The sequence below is a fragment of the Podarcis raffonei genome, chromosome 1 (genome assembly GCF_027172205.1).
Source record: "Podarcis raffonei isolate rPodRaf1 chromosome 1, rPodRaf1.pri, whole genome shotgun sequence".
Classification (NCBI taxonomy): Eukaryota; Metazoa; Chordata; class Lepidosauria; order Squamata; family Lacertidae; genus Podarcis; species Podarcis raffonei.
This window is the reverse complement of record NC_070602.1, coordinates 4,146,226-4,169,857: the sequence shown is the minus strand read 5'-3', so window position 1 is coordinate 4,169,857 and position 23,632 is coordinate 4,146,226. Positions and strand designations below refer to the sequence as shown.

The 23,632-nt window shown below is 43.6% G+C and overlaps 1 protein-coding gene across 5 annotated transcripts in view; it reads right to left on the bottom strand.

Moving 5' to 3' along the window:
• Window positions 1–23,632, bottom strand: part of FERMT2 (FERM domain containing kindlin 2) — an 85,652-nt gene that overhangs the window by 25,029 nt on the left and 36,991 nt on the right. For 2 of the 5 annotated variants that reach the window (XM_053365611.1, XM_053365619.1), the window contains exons 4-7: window positions 11,062–11,196; window positions 1,723–1,755; window positions 893–1,118; window positions 686–788 (exon numbers count right to left, since the gene is read on the bottom strand). In XM_053365611.1, the coding sequence (XP_053221586.1) occupies window positions 686–788; window positions 893–1,118; window positions 1,723–1,755; window positions 11,062–11,196 (497 nt within the window). The remainder of the gene's footprint in view (window positions 1–685; window positions 789–892; window positions 1,119–1,722; window positions 1,756–11,061; window positions 11,197–23,632) is intronic. The other 3 variants (XM_053365629.1, XM_053365639.1, XM_053365647.1) reach the window with 2 other exon arrangements.

The following is a 23,632-nucleotide window of genomic DNA, read 5'->3' as shown; positions in this document are numbered from 1 at the left end:
CAGTTTCCAACCCCATAAGGCAGACATGTCCAAAGTCTGTTTTGGGGGCCTAACTTGGCCCGCCAGTCGGTTTAATCCGGCCCCTGTGGCAGTTTATTTCCGGGGGTAAAAAGCTCAACAACTTTGGGGTAAAATCATAAAAAAGCTCAACAACTTTGGTCGGCCCTTCGCTTCATCAAATCTGGCCCTCTTTGAAAAAAGTTTGGATACCACTGCCATAAGGAGAGGGAGCCCAGCAGATAATACCTTTCCTAGTCTTCCCAAAGCCACAAGTTTTTGTTTGTCTAATTCAAAATCACTCTCTGTTTCCCCCTGCCTTGCCTTCTGTCACTTCAGTTATACCCCCCAAGGGTCAAAATTCATTGCTAGCATGAATATTGGAAAAATAAACATTTAATTTTCACAAGACACATACCAAATTATTCCACTAGCTTAATTAAATCCATATGCAGAATCAGCGTTTCCTCTCTAGAACATGAAGCGCAACCGTGCTATTGGTATGGATTCAGCTTCTAAGCAGGCAAGAATTGCAGAGCCGTCGAGCCTGTGCAGTATTACTGGGTTTAGAACATTTTGGCCCCTTTCCCCTCCTTACAGTAAACGTGTCATGCATGCCCTTTTCGGTCTCTCCATCACAGACACTGAAAATCCTGCAGAAGATATCCCAGCACACATAGCATTATACCTTAGGATTCAAATCAAAGAAGCTGTAGTACTTAAACCGAAGAAGTAAGGCTTCATTCTCCTTCACATCCTGCTCCATAAGTGACCTTGAAGAATCCAGCCACCTGCCAACACACAAAGAAAGTGCTGGCTTAGTCATTTCAAATGACATTTTCCCCCTTCTTCTTCTTCCAAATATAAGCTGCTTAAATAAGCTTTTAAAACCTACCCCTGGTTGATCTTGGCCTTATCCAGAAGCGCCTGTGGTTTATACATTTTGGCTAAGATTTCTGGGGAGGTGATGGGCTGGCTGACGGCAAGTATACCTGGATTCCCTTCTGATAAAGCACTATCTCCAAACCAAGCTGAAGTTGGCGACAAAGGACTCCCATCATGTGAATCGTAAGTTGGCGTCATGGTTTTGCTATAAAGCCCTGGGCTTGAATAAATGCTTCCTAATTTGAGAGAAGAGAATTAGAACAAAGTTATCATGAGAATAAAAGATAGCATTTTGTTTCACTGGACGAAGAACAAATAGACAAGCGAAGAGTTCCGCAAAGAAATTTAAGTGTGCAAGGAGCAGGAAGCACAGGAGTTTGAGTGACAGGCAAATTTGGCTCCCATTTCCAGCATATCACAAAAAGCAAGAACTTGCATCTTGAGATGCTCACTGGAGTTCATACATTTCCCCATGATCTGTGAATCTGTACTTCACATTATCATAAAGCAGATACTGCTTGCAGGAGTGTAAGTAACTGATGCTTCTAGGGCTCTGCTTCTGATATAATGTTAAAATCAAAACTGTATTTTGATTTAATACTATTAAGCCACTTTTCCAACAACATGGTCAAACTCAAAGCATCTCACAACAATATCAATATCCTAAATAATTGTTCAATGGGAAAAGACAACCCAGAACTGCATTTCCATGCTTTGTAAGTAGCAAAAAACTAAGAACGTCCTGTTGCATGAGGATTTTCAGACTCGTGTAGATGAGAGGTAGGAAAACAGTCAAAAGAAAAGTCACAGGAGATGAAGTCCTACCCATATGGGGCTCACCTTTCACTGGGCCGATGTAAAGAACATCAGAGCCTACAGAGAAGGAAAGAAAGGAAGTCAGAAGCTAAGATGAAGACACAGAAAGAAGCAGAAATAAGAATAGCAGGGGTGAAAAACAGGCAGGGGTGAAAAACAGGCAGAGATGTTCAAGAGTGCAACTGAGCACATGACACATGTGAAGAGGTCTGAACTGTACACTGGATGGCAGGTGAAACAGTAAAATAAAGCCTACAGGCAGTAATTTTATTATGGCAATGTGCATCAAGTGACAATGCAAAACAGCAGAAATCTAAAAGATCAATAGCATACGCCTGTAACAGTGTTTTTAGCACCAAGCGCCCATGTTGGAAAATCAGTGCTGTGAAATTAAAGCAGACTGTTGTCAGGCTGGGTAAGTCCATTTCCACCCAGTCCTCCAGGAAAATGAGGACTTGGCCAAGATGAGCAGTATTACTTCTATCTGACAAGGGAGGAAATACAAAACTCCTGCTTCGTCATCTTTTGCCTATACACGCAATGGAAGGAAATGAAGTAGTCCATTCATTACTTCCCTTGCTTGGCAATTATCTCAGTGCTTTTGCAAACATTATCCAGAACACTGGAAAGTGGAAATACTTTTGCCTTTCCTTCTTTTTTTACTGAGCAACTGGGTAAGAATTCTGCCTGACTGCTGCTCTTTATAAATACCAAAAAAAGGACTCTGAATCTTTTGTTGGGAGAGAAAGGAGAGTATGGTAAGATGCTTATTTCTAAATGTATAAAAATCCTTATATGTCAATACAACTTTGTGCAGGGAGCCATTTGTAGCAGATACACAGGATAGCAGAACTCTTGAAAAACAGACTGGGTTTTTACTTTTTCACGTAAAAGCTGCACATTGCACAGAAACTCTCCGTGTGAAATGAAGATGATGAAGTCACGGCATGAGGACTTTACCACTTCAGAAATGAGTATCTGAAGCAGCCCTCACAGAAGGCAGTAAAGAGTTTCCCTTTTCTTGGCTGAACTCTGAGAAACAAACACGGCTGCCTGGATTTCAGCATGCGGCTCCCCAGGCTCAAAACCAACTCTTCTTAAAATAGTTCACAAGAGTCTAAGCTGCACGATCTCTTTGTGGTGAGCTTCTTATAACCTCTTGCTACACATGTGTTGCAAGGCTCATTCTTCAGAGTTTTGGAATATTTGCCATTATTCTGTGTTAAATTTAAAAGCCTGCTTTAAGCCTCCTTTATGCAGCGACCCACCTCCTGCTATTCGGGAGATCAATAAGGCAAGTATGCACCTTAGGATAGGGGAAGGTAGACTGTGATACTTCTTCTACAAGATGGGGGTGAGAAATTTTGCCTCTTGAGACTCTTAAGGGTTGGAATTCTCTAAGTTCATTTTGCTTCCACTCAACAGAACTGAAAGCTCCATTAGACTTTTGCTAGAGTTTGCTTGGATAGTCTAGTCCAACACTAACATTAACATTAAACCTTCCTTAAATAAAGAAAATGATTCTGTTTGCAGTAGAGGATCCAGGGTCTTATTAACAGCAGAAGCAGAAATTCGGAGAGCTGGTTTCCCATGTGCATCATTAAGATGGTGCTGCCACTGCTCCAGTTTAAATCTATTCAATTTCTGGGTGTCCAGATTAGTCGAGCAGGGACACTGTCTAATACTGAATCACTGGAAGAGTCTTCAAAGTCACAGCTATCTGTGATGTGGTTTCTCCATAAGTAAGCTTGAGTTAACATAACTTCTATGTGTATAGAAGTTAACATAACTTCTATACACATAGTTGAGATATAGGGACCATACCTTACCAATATGGCCATGCTTAGTTTGACCTCTAACAACCCTTCTGTGTTTTGTAAGGGGCTCAAAAACGCCCCTTCTCACACCCAACACCCGGTGGCCTTGTAACATATACGTTTCTGTAAAGAGCTGCAAACTGCGAAGCAGCCTCTGGCTTGATCTAAAAGAACCCCAAAATATATTTATGAGAGCAGCAGTGGCTGAGGACTTAAGTTCAGTATTTGTTCAGCTGTGGAGTAAATAGGCAGCAGCAGGGGTGGGTTTTAAGAAGCAATGAACAGCTGAAACTGAATTTAACTACCACTAGAAGAACACACTAGTGTAGGTGTGTGGAAAGCCTTTGCTGAACTACAACTCCCATCACCCTAGCTATTAGCCATGTATGCTGGGGCTGCTGGGAGTTGTAATTTAGCAACACCTGGACAGCCAAAATCCCACACTCACCTGCAACACGTTTCTTCTGAAGCACAGTTCTCATTCACTGCTGTAAATCTAATGAGGTATAAGGAATGTAAACTATTTTTTCTAACAACACTGTGAGGAAAGTCAGCATTATTTTTATTTTACAGATGGAGAATACAAGCTGGGAGTGGGAGAGACTTGTTCAGCTTATAGACACCAGGGGTGAGGAATCTCATGCCTTGGGCCCAGAATACAGCCCTCCAAGCCCTCTAGGTCCTGGACTCTCCCCCTGCAGTCACTGGTCCACACCCTCTGAGTGTTTTACCTGGTTGGATTCTATGAAAGGGCTTTGAGCTGAGTTCCGTTGCGTTACTGAAAACAAATTCCTAGGCTTACAATGGGCTCAGAGGCAGGCTGCTATTTAATTCTACATATGTTTTTGCACTTGTCTGTGTTTTATAGAGCTTTGGATTTTAGTGAAAACACACACACACACACCCCATCTCTGCCTTAGGATGAAACTGTACAAGCATTTTAAATTGGTGCATAAATTGCTCTATTACAGCACGAAGAGGGTTTTTATGCAGAACACACAAGTACGTAAGAATAGCCTGCCGGGTCAGGCCAATGGCCCATTTATTCCAGCGTCCGGTTCTCACAGTAACCAATCATATGCCTGTGGGAAACTCACAAGGAGGCTCTGAGCACAGCAACCCTCTCCCCTTCTGTGGTTTCCAGTAACTGGCGTTCAGAAGCAATGGTGTCTCCAACTGTGGAGGCAGAGAATAGCTATCCTGGCTAGTAGCCATTGAAATCCCTCCACTCCATGAATTTGTGCCATCCTCTTTTAAAGCCACCCAGGGTGGGGTCATCACCGCCTCCTAGAGGAGTGAGTTCTGTCGTTTTGAGTATGTGCTGCATGAAAAAGCCCTTTCTTTGATCTGTCCTAAGTCTTCCAACTTCCAGCTTCTCTGAATGTCCACAAGTTCAACTGTTATGAGAGGAGAACAACTTTTCTCTATTCCTTTTCTCCACGCCATGCATAATTTTATAAGCTTCTATCATGTTGCCTCGCACTTGCCTTTCCTCTAAACTAAAAACCCAGGCAAAGGCCTGTAGCCTGGAACAGGTGTGTGATAGCACTGGAGCCTGAAGGACGACGACAACTGGAATCCAACTGCCACCAAGAAAGGCTGCTGGGATTCTATGGAAGCCAGCTGCTTCTGCACAACCATCCTGCAGCTCACACAGGAGTCAATTCACTGTGCAACTGATTATTCCAATCTGCATTTATTTCAAGGAAGGCTGTAAAGAAGCAGTGCTTAATAGCTTGCGGCTGCAAAATGAGATGCCTATGCACAAAACCCAGGTATTCCATTTCTTCCCATTTTCGCTTTAGAAATGTTCCCACTTGGAAATTAAGAGGCATTCCTCCTTGACAAATTGATTTTCTAAAAAAATTACAATGCTATCAATGTACATTACACTTTCTAGAGTAAAAAAAAAAAGGTAAACAAAACAAAATAGAACAGTCTTTGTCAAAAGGAGTCTTTCAAAAGCAGGAAAGTTAAGATAGACATGAGAGCAAATGCAATCACACGCTACTTGAAACCGATAGAGGTTCTTCCGTATCCTTTTTCTCTTGCAGCTTTTAAAACAATATCCTTAACACTTTAGCACTTTGCCCTTGCTGCTACTGCATTTCATTTGGTGGCAATTCTATGTCCTTTATTAACCACTTGGAGAATTATAATAATAATAATAATAATAATTTATTATTTATACCCCGCCCATCTGGCTGGGCCTCCCCAGCCACTCTGGGCGGCTTCCATAAAAACCAAAAATACAGTAAATATCACACGTTAAAAACTTCCCTGAACAGGGCTGCCTTAAGATGTCTTCTGAATGTCAGGTAGTTGTTTATCTCTTTGACATCTGCTGGAAGGGCGTTCCACAGGGCGGGTGCCACTACCGAGAAGGCCCTCTGCCTGGTTCCCTGTAGCTTTGCTTCTCGCAATGAGGGAACCGCCAGAAGGCCCTCGGCGCTGGACCTCAGCGTCCGGGCAGAATGATGGGGGTGGAGACGCTCCTTCAGGTATACTGGACCGAGGCCGTTTAGGGCTTTAAAGGTCAGCACCAACACTTTGAATTGTGCTCGGAAACGTACCCCCACCTGCACAATACAGTCATACCTTGGGTTTCAAATGCTTCAGGTTGCGCGTTTTCAGTTTGCGCACTGCGCCAAACCCAGAAGTACTGGGACAGGTTACTTCTGGGTTTTGGCACTCGCGCATGCGCAGAAATACTAAATCACGCTTTGCGCATAAGCGCCAAATCGCGATCCGCGCATGTGCAGACACGACGCTGCGGATTGCGAACGTGCCTCCCACACGGATCACATTAACAACCTAAGTGTCCACTGTATATCTAAAATTGTGTCACACAACTTTAAACAAAGAGTCATGGGAGCTGCAGCTTGTTACAGGTCCGAGAGTGCTATTCCCATCAGAGAGTAACAATTCTTGGAGTTCCCCTGGAAGAAGAATTAATAAACCGCTCTTGAGAACTGTAGCTCTAAGAGGCAAATGGATTCTCCTTACACAAATTTGTGATTCTGCTTTAAAAGTATAGTGCCTAGGGGTTCTTAGTTGGTGAAAGTGTAGAATCAACAGCATTCCAGAACAGAGGGCTGACCTGCAATTTGAGCAAAAACGGGTCACGGAATCTTGGCTTCCACTTCACTGCAAAGAAGGGATGCTGAGAATTTGCAGGGGAGAGCAAATGAGCCACCAACCCCACCACAGCTGCCCTTCGCTTGCAAATCACACTCCCCTGTCCTTCTATCTATGCTCTGCTTTGCAACAGCCAGTGAATTTAGAATCACTCAGTAGACTGACACTTAGGGGGAAGGCTTTTTCTTCTACAGGTTTGTCTGGATCCATAGGAAAGAGTCATCCATTTTTCTCTCTTGGGGAGAAAACTAGACGTTGCACTGGAGGTATGTTATCATATCCCAGTGGTTTTAACTCTCTCTCTTAAATCTGAAGCTGCTACAATCAGGAAGTGAGGGAAGTAAGGAGAGACTCGCTGCCTAAAAAACCTTCCCTCCTCCAGCCATTTTCCTCACTCAAAATCTTCTCCCCACAGACCTAACTTATTTTCCACCAACATGGGAAAAGTTACTCCTTTCTCTTCTCCTGAGTAGAAAAGCAGCTGGGTTGCATGTATGCAATTCCAGACAGAAAGACAACCTTCTCTCCTCTGGTTAGGTATCCTCTCCTACAGTCCTGACAGTGGCCTCACACAATGCTTTCATTTAACAATGCTGGGAGCCTTGTTTTCCTTTGTTTTCTGTGTGAGATCTAGTTTGGCCCTTAATGACACTTTGCATAGCAGGTCTCATGCTGAACTCAACTGTGTTTGTCATGACACTTAGCCAAGTGCCACAATCAGTGTGTGTGTGTGTGTTCTCTCCTCCCTATTAATGAATTTTGTTTTTTGTTTTTTTAAAATCTTGCTTCTCTCTCATGTTTTGAGCAAAAAACACTCTTTACAAAGCAACTAACCAATTTATTTACAATTCTGGGTTTTGTGGAGGAATGCCAAGGGCAGGAGAGGACAGACTACAAAGCAGGATTGCTAAATTGCTCCCTTCAGTTTATCTGATCTTTGAAGCACTGTGATAAAACAAAACAAAAAAGCCACAATGGTGAAGAGGGGAGGGGAGGTGAGCCAGGGTGTGATCCTCGGAGAGCAATATCCTCCCAAGGACTGAAGACCTAGTGTTGAGAAATCCTGACACCCCCCCCCCCTATTAAGCAGGTCAAAGAATCCAAGCCATTAGCAACAGAAGCAGGAAAACACACACACACACACACACACACACACACACAGCGCAACCTAGTAAACAAAATTCATAACATCTGAACTTTCACATTTTAAGATAGGGATGGACAACATTGTCCAGAATTCTTGTGTGGTCTGCAGAGACATGGCCAGAATCCAAGATTCATTCTGATGTTTAAGTAATTTTATATAGTTCCCATTAATTGAAATCATTTTTTTCAACCCTTACAAAAATAATGATTTCTTTCCATGATCAGGATTTCCCCCTCTCCCAGGAATGACCCATACCCTACCCCCCACAGTTGAGTGTTGTCTTCTACATAACATCTCTATCCCAAGGTTAAGTGCAGTCTCCAGCCCCTAAATAATGCAAACCAAAACAGTTATGCAATTCAGTAAGCTGCATGAAACCCAAATGTACGAATGAATTTACACAGCACACACATGGATGCCCCTGGTCACAGTGCGTTTCTGACCTGATAGCCAGTGGTGAAAAAGTAGCTCCCTCTCTGTTACCAACTGTGGTGCGTAGGGAATTGGGACTGTGTGGGATTTCATTCTAGATCAACAACTCATTTTAATGAAGTCATGGCAGGTAAAAGTTCGTGGCCTTAAACTGGGTTGCAGTGGGCGGCAAGAAGGTATGTAACCGGCAAGAATGTATTTGTTATTCATTCTAATAAGCAACAGCGAAGAATGCTCTTTGGAAATGAGCGACTGGCGGGCTCGTGGCTTAATGCCAGGGGCCAAATTACTACCTTTAAATGAACTGTGTATGAATACGAGTGTATATTAAATCCTCAGGCTAACAAGGTGTGCAAGAAGGGAGTGCTGCAAAGGTAAGTTGTAGCAAACCATTCATTATCCCCCAGCCAAATCTTTAATGTTTCTCAGAATCCAATTCTAAGACTTGCTGTAACGTATGTGGAGTGGAATGTACCGTTGTCTACGGCACGGCAACTTAACAAAACATCATGTCCCTGAACCAAAATTATGTGGCATGAGCAGAGTTTTAAAAAGTAATCCACAATGCGCTGCTGCAAAAGGAACTGAATCTTACAAAATGTCTTGGGGTGTGCAACAAGTTGACATTCTCCTATCTGCATAGCAACTGTTCTAATACACAGACTAGTTTTGCAATTCCCCTTCCAAAGCACTCCCATTCTCTCAAAATAGGGTGAATTTCAGGAAACTATGCAAGGCATATGTTTTAAATTCTCACAACAGCATCTAGGGACTGGATCTCTTGTAATTTTAAGAATTTTTTTTAGTTTTAATTATTTCTTGGAAGGATCAATGCACGCTGGAAAGCTCTGTGATGCTATCTTTAATTATGTATGCACACTCAGAAGCATGGGGACAAAGGAAGAATATGTAGATGTAAAAACCTAATTGTGGTTGGTGACACAAAGGCAGAAGTCTGTCCTATTGATTTCTGACTTCCTAGCAAGCATGCTGAGCCTTACTCACTTGAAGATGATCCTGCAGTAAAGCAGCAATCAAGAGTAAGTTTGACTTGAAGTCATTCACAGGGACATGACACCTCTAGCTGCCCCTTAAGATGAGGAGGCTGGCATTTTAAATGGAGCCAGACAGGAAAGATGTTTCAGGCATTAAGTTACTACTTGTGTTTACATCAGTAAAATGATCTGTTAGACATTTCTCCACAGGGGTTCCTTGGGACTGGCCCCAGCATGCCCTCTTCACACCTCCGAGTGTCTGATGTCAGTACTTCCTGCAGCCAACTAAGAAGGGGGTGCTGGTCCTCAAGCCAGCACACACTGCCTCACAATTAAAATTAGATGGTAGCTTTTGGCAGGACAGAAGGCTCCAGAAGCTAGAGATATGCAGATATGCAAAGAACCAATTCCTGATGGGGTTGCTTATAGCAGGTGCACCCATGACCCTAGCAGTCACTCTGCTGGAAACTGGTAAGACACAATTACTGCACCAACACACCCCTATGACATTGGCTGCCTATAAAGCGGTATATTAAACTTAACCTAGTGTTAAATTTGAAGTTTAGTGTTGGTATTCAAGGCCCTGAAAGGTACATGTCCTAGCTACAATTGAGACTCCCTCCAAGAATCTCAATCTGACAAAACCCCACCCCAACACTGAGGGATCCCTGAATTGCATCTGAAAGCTTTTTAGAACAGAGCAATTTTCAGTGCCGAATTTGTTCCTTCCAGATGTCAGTGTTTTGTCAGAGGCCTTTCAAACATGAGGAAGACTGCAGAGAATCCACTGCATGTTTCTCATTAGGGCATTCTTTCCTTTCCCCGTGTATCTGGTTCGGAAATTTATTTTTAAAAGCAGAGTACTATACAGTTTTAATCATAAAATAACTATTGTCCCCCTTTAAAAATATTTCAAACACGTTGTGTTGTTGCAGTTTTGCATTTTAATGCTAAACACCCAGGGCTCCATTTGGTGGCTGGGATATAGGCAAACACCACTACTATTTTTTGTCAGTATCACCATCACCCACACTACGTGGGTGTTCAGAATGTCACATCCATACAACAGGGCTGTTCAATCCAGGGCTATTCTCAAAATATCTGCAATGCCTGGAAACGTCCCATCGTCTTCAAATTCACAACTTCCATTCAGAAGCACCCTATCTAACACTATAAACAAGCCAAGCCATAGCTTGTATGTAGGAAAAATCCATTATTACACAGCCAGCAAAGAACACAGGGCTACTTTTTAATGTATCTGCAGGCTGTGCTATTAAACCAACAAATACAGATAAAAACAAAAGCTTTTAAGCTTCCCATTATCCACTGGCAGGTGAAAGGAGAACAACTACTGCTTCTTATTTCAGAAAAGTTAGCACTTCTATTGACACAAAGCTAAGTTATTATCCACCGTATTGGGTGCAGAAACGATGAGCAGGTGTGTGTGTGTGAGGGGGAATTTGGGAACATACAAAGACATGCGCAAGGCCAAGTGACTCAGTGAGTCAGGCACAATACTCAGATTAGCAGTTGTCACAGTGCCACTGCCTTAATTGTGGGACAGGGTGAGTCTCATTACCAAGCAGTATATAGCTCCCCAATGAATACTGTAGATTTTAGCTGCAAGGCCATTTCCTGCAAGGCCATCAAGAGATTAGGTGTGACCCTGCATCTTTCCATTTAGCACCTGCTCCAGTTTCAGTTCTAAACTTTCTCTTCCTTAGCATTCCCACCCACCCACCCAGTGACATGTTTACATCGCTCTCCATACTTCTCTCCTTCCCCAAGCTCTTATTATTCCTCTTGTTCCTCTAAAGCAAAATATAGGCTCCACCTGATCCAGGGGTGATTAATGGTCCTTCCAGCTCAAGTGTCTCATCTTCATACTGGTCATCCAGTTTTTTCTTTTTCTTCTTTGTGGGATCTCTCGGCTTCCTCAAAAGGGAGAGTTCCTCTGGATGTCTGATGTCTAGGAAAGAAGAATAGGAGATGATGGTTTAATCTTTGCAAGCGAACAGATTGTTGTGTACCTCAGCAGCTGTTTGAAACATTTGTAAAAACTTTAAAGTAAACCTGAACCACTTCGTACTCACACAAAATTGGGTAGGGAAAACAATCTAGCATATGATTTTGAGAACTGTTCTCACCAGGCAATTCCAGAACCTCAGCTGAAATGACAGAGAAATTCTGACCCACCACAAACAGTGGGGAGTTGATTTGATTTGGTTCTCTTAGTTGCAGTATTATAGCATCTTTCAGATATATTTACACAGGGAGCCATGTTCCAAAATCCTTGAGTACAACACTGATTAGCTTAGCCTACCCTCCCTCTTTATTACCAAACAAGACAATTTGTATAACACCCTTGTTTATTTTAATCTTATGCAATATTTGTTTTGAGTTTTTTGTTGAATCAGATAAAAACTGCAACACCAGTTAAATCAGTGGTTCTTAACCTTTTTTGAGTCACTGGCCCCCTTTCACAGAATCAAAGAGTTGTAAATAGCATTTTCTGCACCCAGTTCACAGACCCCCTGAAGCCCATCCAAGCTAAAGGGGTTTATGGATCACAGGGTAAGAACCCCTGAGCTTCTAGTTTTCCATTCAATGGTAAGTCTAGAATGCTTTTACATTCTAGACAGGCAGTAGTGTTTGTTGCAGCAAAACTAAATAGTCCTAATGGATTTATTACAGCATAAGCTTTCATGGATGACAAGAGCTCTAATCCCCTCCTATGTTGTTTACAGTCGTGATTTATTGTTTTATTGATACTGTAAGCCACCCGAAGAACTTTGTCATTGGATGGCATGCAAATGTTGTAAATAAATAAGAACTACTCCACAGAAGCTTTTGCCACAATAAATCTGTTAGGCTTAAGTATGCCGTGACACTTTGTTTTTGCTAGTTTTAATGCATCTCAGAAGGGATTTGAAAAAGGAATCCAGCATCCCACTGGCAACAGGAGAGAAAGGAGAAGAGCTGTTTGGCTTTCTACTTATTCTGTTTTTTGTTTTGAAAGAAGTGCCAGCTACCTGCCAGAGGCACAATTAATTTGGAATATGTCCATCTGGAACAGTTTCACCTGAGCTTTCTGTCAAGACATTTTTTTTAACTCCACCCCCGAGTCTCCCTCCCCAAATCCACTTCTTCAGCGCAAGTGTTTTATGAACAACATAGCCTAATTTTCCACTGAACTTTAAAGTCCTTTGCAACTCTATTATTGTCCCTTTCATTAATTACTAAGCTACACGACCTTCATTCTATTGGTCTCCTTCCCTCCAGCCCCAGAACAACTAGTCACTTCTATGAATGAAGAAAGATAGATAACTACACACACACACACACACACACACACACACACACACACACGTATAATATACTAATGGCATTAAATAATTGTTGAATAGTAATATGTTCCACATGCTTGCTACTACACCTTGTTTTGGTGTGGGAAAATGCAAACAGAGCTTATACTTTCTCCCAGGACCTATAATATAAATGCTATTAAATACATCTGGTCAAGTATTTTATGATTCACTTACTCCAAGTGTTTTGTAAAAAAAACAAAGGCCACACTTTTAGCAGAATCCTCCAGCAATTAGTATTATTTCTCTTGAGGTTCGTAACTAAATTTTTATTTTATTTTACACCTGCAGGGGTTACTTATTAAAAAGAAGCAGAAACAAAAAACTGAATGTTGTAGCAAACAGAGTCACCCAACTGTTAATAAGCTTGCTCAAACCTTGAGGGAGTTGGGGTGAGATAATACCCAGGGATGCATTCTCATGGCATCTGCAGAAGTAATTAAATCTGCTTGATTTTCAGTGTCGTTACATCTCATAGCAAATTATGTTCCCATCAGTGGAACTTTTCCACAAATTTTAAAAAAGGATGTTCCATTACACAAGGTTTTGAGGGCAGCGCCAATCTTGCACCTCCCTCACCCTGGAAATGCAAATCTCACACTGCACAAAACCAGCCTTTGTGCGAATGCACCACAAGTATTGTGACTTTTAGAAGGCATCTGAAGGCAGCCCTGTTTAGAGAAGTTTTTAATGTTTGATATTTTATTGCTGCTTATTCTTATTCTTATTAATATTATTCTGTTGCGAGCCACCCAGGGTGGCTGGGGAAACCCAGTCAGATGGGCGGGGTATAAATTATTATTATTATTATTAGGAAGAGGGTATCTCTTGTGGGATGTGGGTGGTGCTGTGCGTTAAACCACAGAGCCTAGGATTTGCCGATCAGAAGATTGGTGGTTCAAATCCCCCTGATGGGGTGAGCTCCCGCTGCTCGGTCCCTGCTCCTGCCAACCTAGCAGCTCAAAAGCAAGTCAAAGTGCAAGTAGATAAATAGGTACCACTCCAGCGGGAAGGTAAACGGCGTTTCTGTGCGCTGCTCTGGTTCACCAGAAGCAGCTTAGTCATGCTGGCCACATGACCCGGAAGCTGTATGCCGGCTCTCTCGGCCAATAAAGTGAGATGAGCGCCGCAACCCCAGAGTCGGCCACGACTGGACCTAATGGTCAGGGGTCCCTTTACCTTTATCTCTTGTAAATATGCAGCCTCTCACACACGGTACAGTTAGATATACAGCATATGCACACAAGAACATTTTCTGGAGTCATCAGCATTTTGGGTAGTGAACTAAGTTCTTTGCTTCTTAGGAACATGGGAATTTGGATCATGGCCCTATTCACACAGTGGCCAACCAGATACCTATGGGAAGGCTGCAAGCAGGGCTTCAGTAAAACAGCGTCTTCCACCACTTGTGAGTTTCGGCAACTGGCATACAGAGGAACGCTCCTTTGAGAATGGAAAGGTATCTGAAGAAGTGCACATGCACACGAAAGCTTATACCCAGAACAAACTTAAGTTAGTCTCTAAGGTGCTACTGGGCATTTTTAAATTTTTTTTAATTTATTTTGAGAATGGAGAGAGCTAGCAGCCACAGATAGCCTTACCCTCCATGAATACGTTTAAATCATCTTTTAAAGCCATCCAAGTTGGTGGCCATCACTGTCTGTTGTGGACTGAATTCCACAGCTTAACTACACTCTGTTCCTTCTGTTGGTCCAGAATCTCCCAACATTCAGCTTCACTGCATGGCCCTAGGTTTATGAGAGATGAGGGGAAACCTCTCTCTATCCACTTTCTTCACACAACCACATAATCTTATATATCATTATCACTCACCGCTTCTAAAAGGACTGAAGAAACCTTGGTCACTTGGCTGTGCAAGAGGGGTAGATTTGCTCACTTAGTGCAGTAAATATCAAGTGAAAAATGAACTTTTCATCCTCTCCAGCCAGGCTCTAGACCCATGGGCTCACAACGTGGGGCACACGCCCCACAGGGGGGCAATTTGATTTTTAAGGGGGGCAATTCGAGAAGGAGTTATTAACAGTGAATGGCCTTTTAGGCTACCTCCACGTGAATAGGAGTTCACTTTTTGAATAATAAGAATTGTATGTCACAGGGAGGGGGGGCATCAGGATTTTAGAGGTGCTTAGGTGGGGCATGGGATGCGGGTGGCGCTGTGGGTTAAACCACAGAGCCTAGGACTTCCTGATCATAAGTTTGGTAGTTCGAATCCCCGCAATGGGGTGAGCTCCCGTTGCTCGGTCCTTGCTCCTGCCAACCTAGCAGTTTGAAAGCACTTCAAAGTGCAAGTAGATAAATAGGTACCGCTTCGACGGGAAGGTAAATGGTGTTTCCGTGTGCTGCTCTGGTTCGCCAGAAGCGGCTTAGTCATGCTGGCCACATGACCTGGAAGCTGTACGCCGGCTCCCTCAGCCAATAAAGCGAGATGAGCACAGCAACCCCAGAGTCGGTCACGACTGGACCTAATGGTCAGGGGTCCCTTTACCTTTACCTTTAGGTGGGGCATGGCCCAAAAACAAACAAACAAAAAGGTTGGGAACCACTGCTCTGGACCAACCTTCTCCAACCTAGTGTTCACTTAATGTTTGGGACTACAGTTCCTACAATCTCTGTACAGTTACCATGCTGGATAGGAGCTGATGTGAGTTGTAGTCCAAAAGATCTGGAAGGCACCAGGCTAGGGAAGACTGCTTTAGCTTCTAAAGGGTGGGAGTAGGATCTATTCTACTTGCTGTTGCATGCTAATTAGAAACATTTAAGAAAGGCAAGGCTGCATGAAAATGTCAGGTTTTACTCCAGCGTTTTGAGGAAACGGCTATATGAAGTTAGTGGGGGTGAGACCTCAAATTGGAGGTGGTCTGACAGGGAGATTTAAATCCACACATATACAAATTCCCTGACCTCTACCAGTAGGGTCACCCTAGTCTAGACCAGGGGTCAGCAAACATTTTCAGCAGGGGGCCGGTCCACTGTCCCTCAGACCTTGTGGGGGGCTGGACTATATTTTTAGAGGAAAAATGAACAAATTCCTATGCCCCACCAACAACCCAGAGATGCATTTGAAATAAAAGCACACATTCTACTCATGTAAAAACACCAGGCAGGCCCCACAAATAACCCAGAGATGCATTTGAAATAAAAGGACACATTCTACTCATGTTAAAACACGCTGATTCCCGGACTGTCCGTGGGCCGGATTTAGAAGATTGGACCAGATCTGGCCCCCAGGCCTTAGTCTGCCTACCCATGGTCTAGACCAGCCTTTCTCAACCTGTGGGTCCCCAGATGTTGTTAAACTACAACTCCCACCACCCCTAGCTAGCAAAGCCAGAGCTCAGAGGTGATGGGAGTTGTAGTCCAACAACATCCGGGGACCCACAGGTTGAGAACCGCAGGTCTAGACCAAATTCATGATGTAAGAAAATGCTGCTATGATGAGAGTTAATTGGCAAAGAGATTTAACCTACTTGGGGAAACTGGTGTGTTCCAACTTGCTACTATAGCTCTCGTCATTACAATAAACAGGCTTTAAGGGTAGGCAAGCGCTCCTCCAGTCAGTTAATTATATGGAGTAGATCCTACTCCCAGCCTTTAGGGTCTCCAGCAGCTGTGCTTTTGGCAACCCTCAAGAGGAGCGGTTTCTAGAGATGCAGGAGTGATCACAGAGCACCATGTTTCTCTTGCTGTTCCTGATGTGCAGAGGGCATGCTCAGGTGGCTCTACTGGAACCTGTGGAAGGAGCAATTGTCCACCGTTTCCCAATCCTACACTCTTACCGTGATCTAGCAATCACAAGGGCAGTAATATGTGTAGGTCATATCTTTAACTGCAGCCAAGTTATGTCTGTGCTATTTTACATAAAGATTAGACGAGTGCACAAAATCTTTTATGGTATCAGATGACACTAGTAGAGGAACAGCCTAAAAGCTTTTCCACACAATTCTAAGCTCTCTCTCTCTGTCAAGAGTGCCATATCAACAGCTTTATTTGCTTGACCTTCTGAAGCTTGGTGCCCATACCTTTGAACTGGGTGCCAGTACAATGGAACAAGGTGGTGAGGTGTGGGGGGAGCCAAGTATCAGTCTTAAAGGATTAACAGCACTTTTATTGCTTATCTGATAACACAACAATAGCTCTTACTCAGTCTTCTACACTACAAAGGCAGGCCCACACTGATTTACATTTATATCCTGCTTCCTTATAGGGGGAACCAGTCCTCCTTCTACAGTAAGCCACAGCTTTTCTTTACAAATTATATGCTTAATTATATGGTAGAAGAAGCGTGCATGCACACAAAAGCTTATACCAAGAACAAACTTAGTTGGTCTCTATGGTGCTACTGGACAATTTTTTTATATATTTCGACTGTGTCAGACCAACACGGCTACCTACCTGAATCTATATGCTTAATGGTTATTACTATTCAGAGGTCAATTTAGGCAGGTCCACAGGTGGCATCAGATAGCCATTTTTCAAACAGCATATTTTAGATCACTGTAACCCCTATGTAAAGGAGCACAAATGGCTCAGGCATTATCAGAGAGCTGTTTTAGTAGTGTTAAAAGCATTTTTAGTCTTTAAACTTCCTTAAAGACATTTTGTCCTCTGATATTCACTGAGCTTGTTCATTCATCCGTTCTTCTTACTTTAATGCCATTTAAACATTAGTTCCATTTGCTATGCCATCTCAACCCAAGCAAAGACGCTGTGGATTAATCCCCTCTATAGTCACATGGTGTTCCCTTATAATGCTGTGATAAAACGTGTTAGTGCTAGGTTATGCTAAGGTGCACCTTGACTTAGAAACAGATTTCTGCTTGGTAGGGGTTCTCTACCAGTGAAACCTAGACAGCATCTTAAAAAGCAGAGACATCACCTTGCCAACAAAGGTCCGTATAGTTAAAGCTATGGTTTTCCCAGTAGTGATGTATGGAAGTGAGAGCTGGACCATAAAGAGGGCCGATCACTGAAGAAATGATGCTTTTGAATTCTGGTGCTGGAGGAGACTCTTGAGAGTCCCATGGACTGCAAGAAGATCCAACCTCTCCATTCTGAAGGAAATCAGCCCTGAATGCTCACTGGAAGGACAGATCCTGAAGCTGAGGCTCCAAGACTTTGGCCACCTCCTGAGAAGAGAAGACTCCCTGGAAAAGACCCTGATGCTGAGAAAGATGGAGGGCACAAGGAGAAGGGGATGACAGAGGACGAGATGGTTGGACAGTGTTCTTGAGGCTACTAAAATGAGTTTGACCAAACTTCAGGAGGCAGTGGAAGACAGGAGTGCCTGGCGTGCTCTGGTCCAGGGGGTTACGAAGAGTCGGACACGACTAAACAACAACCACCACCACCACCACCACCACCACCACCACCACCACCAGTGAAGTTGGAAGTTAGAAAGCAGCACCTTCTGGATCTGATCTGTAATATTGTGTGTGTGTGTGTCTGTGTGTGTGTGATGGGGAGCCACTACCAACATGTATGCTCCATAATTGCTTCCACAAATACTGTACTATCTTAAAAGCCAGCACCCAAGGACTAGGGTGGGAGGCTACCCTGGGAGGGGTGGTGGTGGTGTGGGCCTCGTGATACTGATTGACTTGGGTCTGGGGTGGCTGTTGCTAAGGATGAACTGTCAGAGAAGGAAGAGCTGGCAGGGTATGGAGGACGCCTTTGGCAGGGAGCAGCCCAAGTCAATGGATGGGAGGCCACCAACCCTTTGTCTGCAGAGATCAGGGAAGGGGAGGCAGTTCTGCTGGCTCCCTGTCCTGCCCCATACACAGAATGCAGAGATTCCCTAGCAGCAGGGTATGTTGTCAACCAGCCAGGAGTCAAGGCTAAACAGCTGGAGAAGCCCATGGGGCTGATCTCCATCTTATCACAAAGAACACAGCAGCAGCACCTCCACAAATGGGGAAGACCCATGGCTCTCGGGGAAGCTCATGCATCCAAGTAAACCAGTCTTCTAGAGTGTCTTGGAATTGAGCAAGCTGAATCTCAACTTTAAAAGCTGGCAGGGGGCCGTGCCAGGAAAGAAGAAATGTCATGGTGCATCTGGAACAGCAAAACCTAGTGCCTTCACCCGTCCCAATTACAACAAAACCTGTCTCTTCCATATCGGTCTCTACAGTTGTAACCTTCCAACTGTTTGATTTCACTCTCAAAGGCACATTGTCTCCCAAGACAGAGAGATGCCAGCCAACCACTTATGTTTAAGTACCACGAGAAGTAAAGCATTCAAGGTCTTTCGGTTGAGACAATGATACATATACTGCCATTACCTTGACTTTTGGCTTGCCATACTCATGGGGTAGATTTTATTTATAGTTCATCAGCAGTCAGTAGCTGTTACTATGGGGCAGACAGTGCTTATTTCTAGGGCAGTAAGGCATTCAATTATGATTAAAGTGACAGAATGAGGTTTCCAAGTTGTGGGCTAGAAGCCAAATCAGGCTTCTGAAAGGACAGCTTCTTGGAAAAATCAATCAACTCCTTCACTTGCCTAAGAAAAAGAAAATGTGAAGAATCCCAACATGGTTATCAGGAGATTGAACTCCCTCCACAAATAAAAACAAATGTTCTCATTTTCTTTCAACAATATTTGTCTCAGTGTAATAACCATTCTTAGCGTCTTCTATGCTTCCAAGAGGTCTTAAGGTGTTACATATATTTAATGAACTATTTCCAGTTGCATAGTAGTATCCTGTGAATAGCATGGGCAATCTGCTTAATTATTTGTCATCTTAGCTTAATGGAACTTTTAGGATACACCTCTAAATACCAAGAGCTGGGGCAAAACAAAGGACAGGTGGTGCCTTCAAATCTTGCTTGCAAGAGTTCTACGGACATCTGGTTGGCCACTTCTGAAGGTGTTGGTGGCACCCGTCTGTCTCAGGATACAATGGAGGAATGCACCCCTGGGGTGGAGTTAAATTGTTGGAAGGTTACAGCAACTACTGGGGGGTTCCACATTTGCCAAATATCCTCATTCCCATTCGTGATGCCTACTTTAGGTTATCTGAACAAGCCAACTTATGCATGGCTGTCAACAAGGCTAAAGTTTTTCTGTTGCAAAAGAATAATTAGCCAATAAGCTTTGTTTAGAACTGTATTTAAATTCTGCAGTGATGTTGCTGAAGTTCTCGAAATGTTATTGTTTGTTTTTTAAACTGGAACACTGAGTGCTTTAAAACCACTTTCTGTATGTTGTTATTACAAACCCCTTGAGGGCCTGCCGCCCACTTCAGGCCAAAATGACAGGATGCAAATTTATTGGGGGTGTGTGTGACTGGTTACATTTGAATGCTCTGTATTCCAAGTTAGGCTTGATCAGGAAAGTGCTAGCAGGTCTGAGCTCCCAGGATTTGAGAAAATAGATCATGTGAACCAACATGCAGCTCTGTTCCCATACTATGCCCTGCTGCTCATTTTTCAAAAACATTCAGTACAGAGTGAAAACAATCCTAAGCACTTATGGTAGACCAATGGAAGTGTAGGATAACTGGAACAAGACAACTTGTATGCCAGGGGAGCCTTTTAGGCTACATCCAGTGCACTGGCAGGAGCTGAGGAAGGAAGGTGTGAGGCTGAGTGAGGTATGGTTTAACCACTGGGTATGAACCAAACTACCGAGAGCATGCTTCAGGCAGAGTAGTAGAGTCAAACAATGAGAGGGGGCTAAAACCAGGACCCAGACCTTGAGTCTGTGCACTTTCCCATCCATGTTGGTTCTGCTTGGTCAGAAGGGCACAAAGCCTGGCTCCAGTATTTATTTCGAACCAGAATAACACAGGTGCCTCAAACTGCCTGGGCTGGTGGTGTGTCCTCTCTCTTCCTTGTGTGCTGGAAGAGGGCTCTGGGGGTTGAACTACAGTGGTACCTCAGGTTAAGAACTTAATTCGTTCTGGAGGTCCGTTCTTAACCTGAAACTGTTCTTAACCTGAAGCACCACTTTAGCTAATGGGGCCTCCCGGTGCTGCCATGCCGCCAGTGCGGGTTTGTGTTCTCATCCTGAAGCAAAGTTCTTAACCCGAAGCACTATTTCTGGGTTAGCGGAGTCTGTAACCTGAAGCGTCTGTAACCTGAGGTACCACTGTAATGGGTTAGGTCCCAACACTGGACAAGTTCTCAGTTCAAGGCCTGAATTCCCTGGTAGGAGTTCAGCATCCAAATGGTACACACATGAAGTGGATGCATGGGGATGAAGAAGCCACGATAAACACATTTTGGGTGTTTTACTAGAGCCCCTTTTAATCACCCACGAAGTGTATCGTGAGGAGTCTACCCCCCACCTTTCCTTCACAGAATGAAATGAAAGCTTTCCAAAAATGGGTTTTAAAACATGTTTTGAATAAAGAGATGGTCTTGGCAATTGTGCTGTTTAGTTTCTGTAGCTGAAGCAAAGAAATTCCATGGGCTTAAGGACTACCAGATGGCAACGCTTGTCCCGTTTTCCAATTACTGCAGAATCTGGATTGCAAAGGCAGAGCACGAAGGTATACAGGTTACATTCAGAATCATATGCAACAGTAAAAAGAAAAAAAGGGGGGGGGAGAAAGCCTGAAGATAGGGTTTGCCGTTTTAATCAACTCACAAAATCTCTAGACTAAAAACCTTTGTTGTCTGGTATGCCGGAATGATCTTCCAGCAACTACACCTGGGTGCATAAAAGTAAATAGCTGAGGTCTTTAGGGAATTTGCAAAATTAGCCTTGCTGAATATAACTGAGAAAGCACATTTTGCCAGAAGCAAAACACTGCTTCGAAACTGACAGCTTTCCCAGTTTGTTCTCTGCAACTGAAGAGCAGTAACAAAAAAAAGGTTGGGGGGGGGGACGGACACATTAACTTTAAAGTTTCCTCCTGCAATTTCCCCACTGTCAAAGCACACTATTACATTGTACTTCTTTTACTCAGGATTAACTTGGTGTAATACTCCAGAAAGTTTCCGTACTTCAGAGAAGGCAAGTGACTTTCTATGTCAGTGTAAATTAACTAAATCTGTCAATTCCATCTCTCTCACACACAGACAGCCATTGCATGATAGTAGGAAAAAATCATTTCGGTGGGAGTTGGTGCGGTGGAATTCACTCGTGTACTGCATTCCCTTGTATGAATGCCATTTATTGTTTCTTGCCCTTTAATCAGAGCTTTCAGACTTAGGACAAGCTTCTGAAGCGAATTTCCCCCTGCTTGGATGATGCCAGGACCAGCCCCATTTGCTGCACCAATTAGGAACTTCACTGTTACAATGAGCTCCTCCTCCTAGTACAGTACCAAATACCAACTACCCACTGCCAACATCATAAGACTGTGCAATATAAATACGGGTTTTCTACTTTTAAAAAAATGCATTATTTTTTAACATTGTGTGCAATGGAGGGTTCTTCCCAAGAGCTCTTCTCAAGGCCTTTAAATAGTTTCCCTTTCTCTAGTCATCAAGCTACTCCCCCATTTTCTCCATCTCTCTCTTCCCACTACAAGTTTTCCCCACAAACCCTTCTCTCAGCCAACAGAGAAAACACAGTAAATGTGGAAATGACCCTAGTTAAGTGCTGGAACATGCAAGCAACTGTCTTGCACGGCTGATGCTCAACTGTAAGGTGTAGCAGGAACCCCCCACCCCAATCATTCTGTTTGTACAAACTTCACACACACACACACTCACACACTACATTCGCCACATTTCTGTTATAAATTCATAGAAAATCAACCATACGTTGGATTTGCACTGTTCCATTTTATTTTACTCCATATGACAAGAACTATCAAAGGGGGGTGGCTTGGTCCTGGTCAGCCATAATCCCTTCACCGTCTCAGCACATCCACAGGAGCCCTGCCCAGTTGCTATGCCAACCCTGATGATCCCAGACAGAAGACAATCAAGATCACAAAGAAGTTGCATATGGGAGTGGATTCAGCATGGACTGAAACAAAGGACAATGATCAGATCTTCCCTCTGGGGGCAGGAAACTGCAAACTCCCCTTTGTCTCCTGGAAGTGACTCATGGGGAGGGGGGAAAGGAGGAACTAGCCAGGTGACAAGACACTCAGGTTACCACCAACTCCTCCCTCAACCCCTCCTTTCTGTAATGTATGCATGATGTTTCTGGGGGTGGGCTTGACCTAGAGGAGGGGAATTTCAAAAAGTTTTTATAAGACCTTGCACACTATTTTTCTGGGTCTTTCCTCTCTCTTGCAAGTGAGGGGAACACCCTGTTGCAACAGTTCAATAAAGGCCAAGCCTACAGGCTGCTGTTTTGCTCCAAGTTATCCTGGTTGGTGTCTTTACTTTTTGTCCAAGGGAGCCCTCGGATATTTCCGGCAACAAAGGGAAAGATTGGCTGTTCCCACAGGTAAGCCATCCCTGCACCTATGAAACTAGGATGACAAGGTCAGCATGGATTTCGTAGAGATGAGTTCTAGTTTTATCCACAACATACATGCAAACCCTTAATATGGGACAAAGGAGTTAAATACACAACTCCTGCCCCACCCGGCAGGCTGATGTGGGTACTGTCTAGTAACAGAGGAACCTTACATGTCCGATGCTCATGCAACTCAGATTGTCACTCTGCTTTCCCCTTCACCCTGGCCTGTCTTTGGATGCAAAATGAACAGGTAACACACAGGTGGGAAACCTGCTGACCTTGATCTTAATTTACATGGCCCTGACACCCTCTGGAACTGCCTTGTTCTTCTATCCCACCAGAGTTCCTTTCTTCCTGTTCCTTCCTGCCCCATTTTCCCCAGCTTTAAAAAAACGTTTATCCTTCTTTCCAATTATTCTGAAACGACACAGAAGGGAAAGGATTTCATTTTGATAGAAAACGATTTCTGAAACCTTTCCCCCCTGGTTGTATGTCTCAATAACTATGTATGTTTCAGAAAGCCACCTAAAGTTGAAAGCAAGGGGGACCAAAGTAGGGCAGGCTGAGCGATTCTTAGAGTTTTTCTTCATTGATATTATCTCAGTTTTCACTAGTTTTTCCCCTGGAGGGGAAAGTAAACCCGTTCTTCTTAA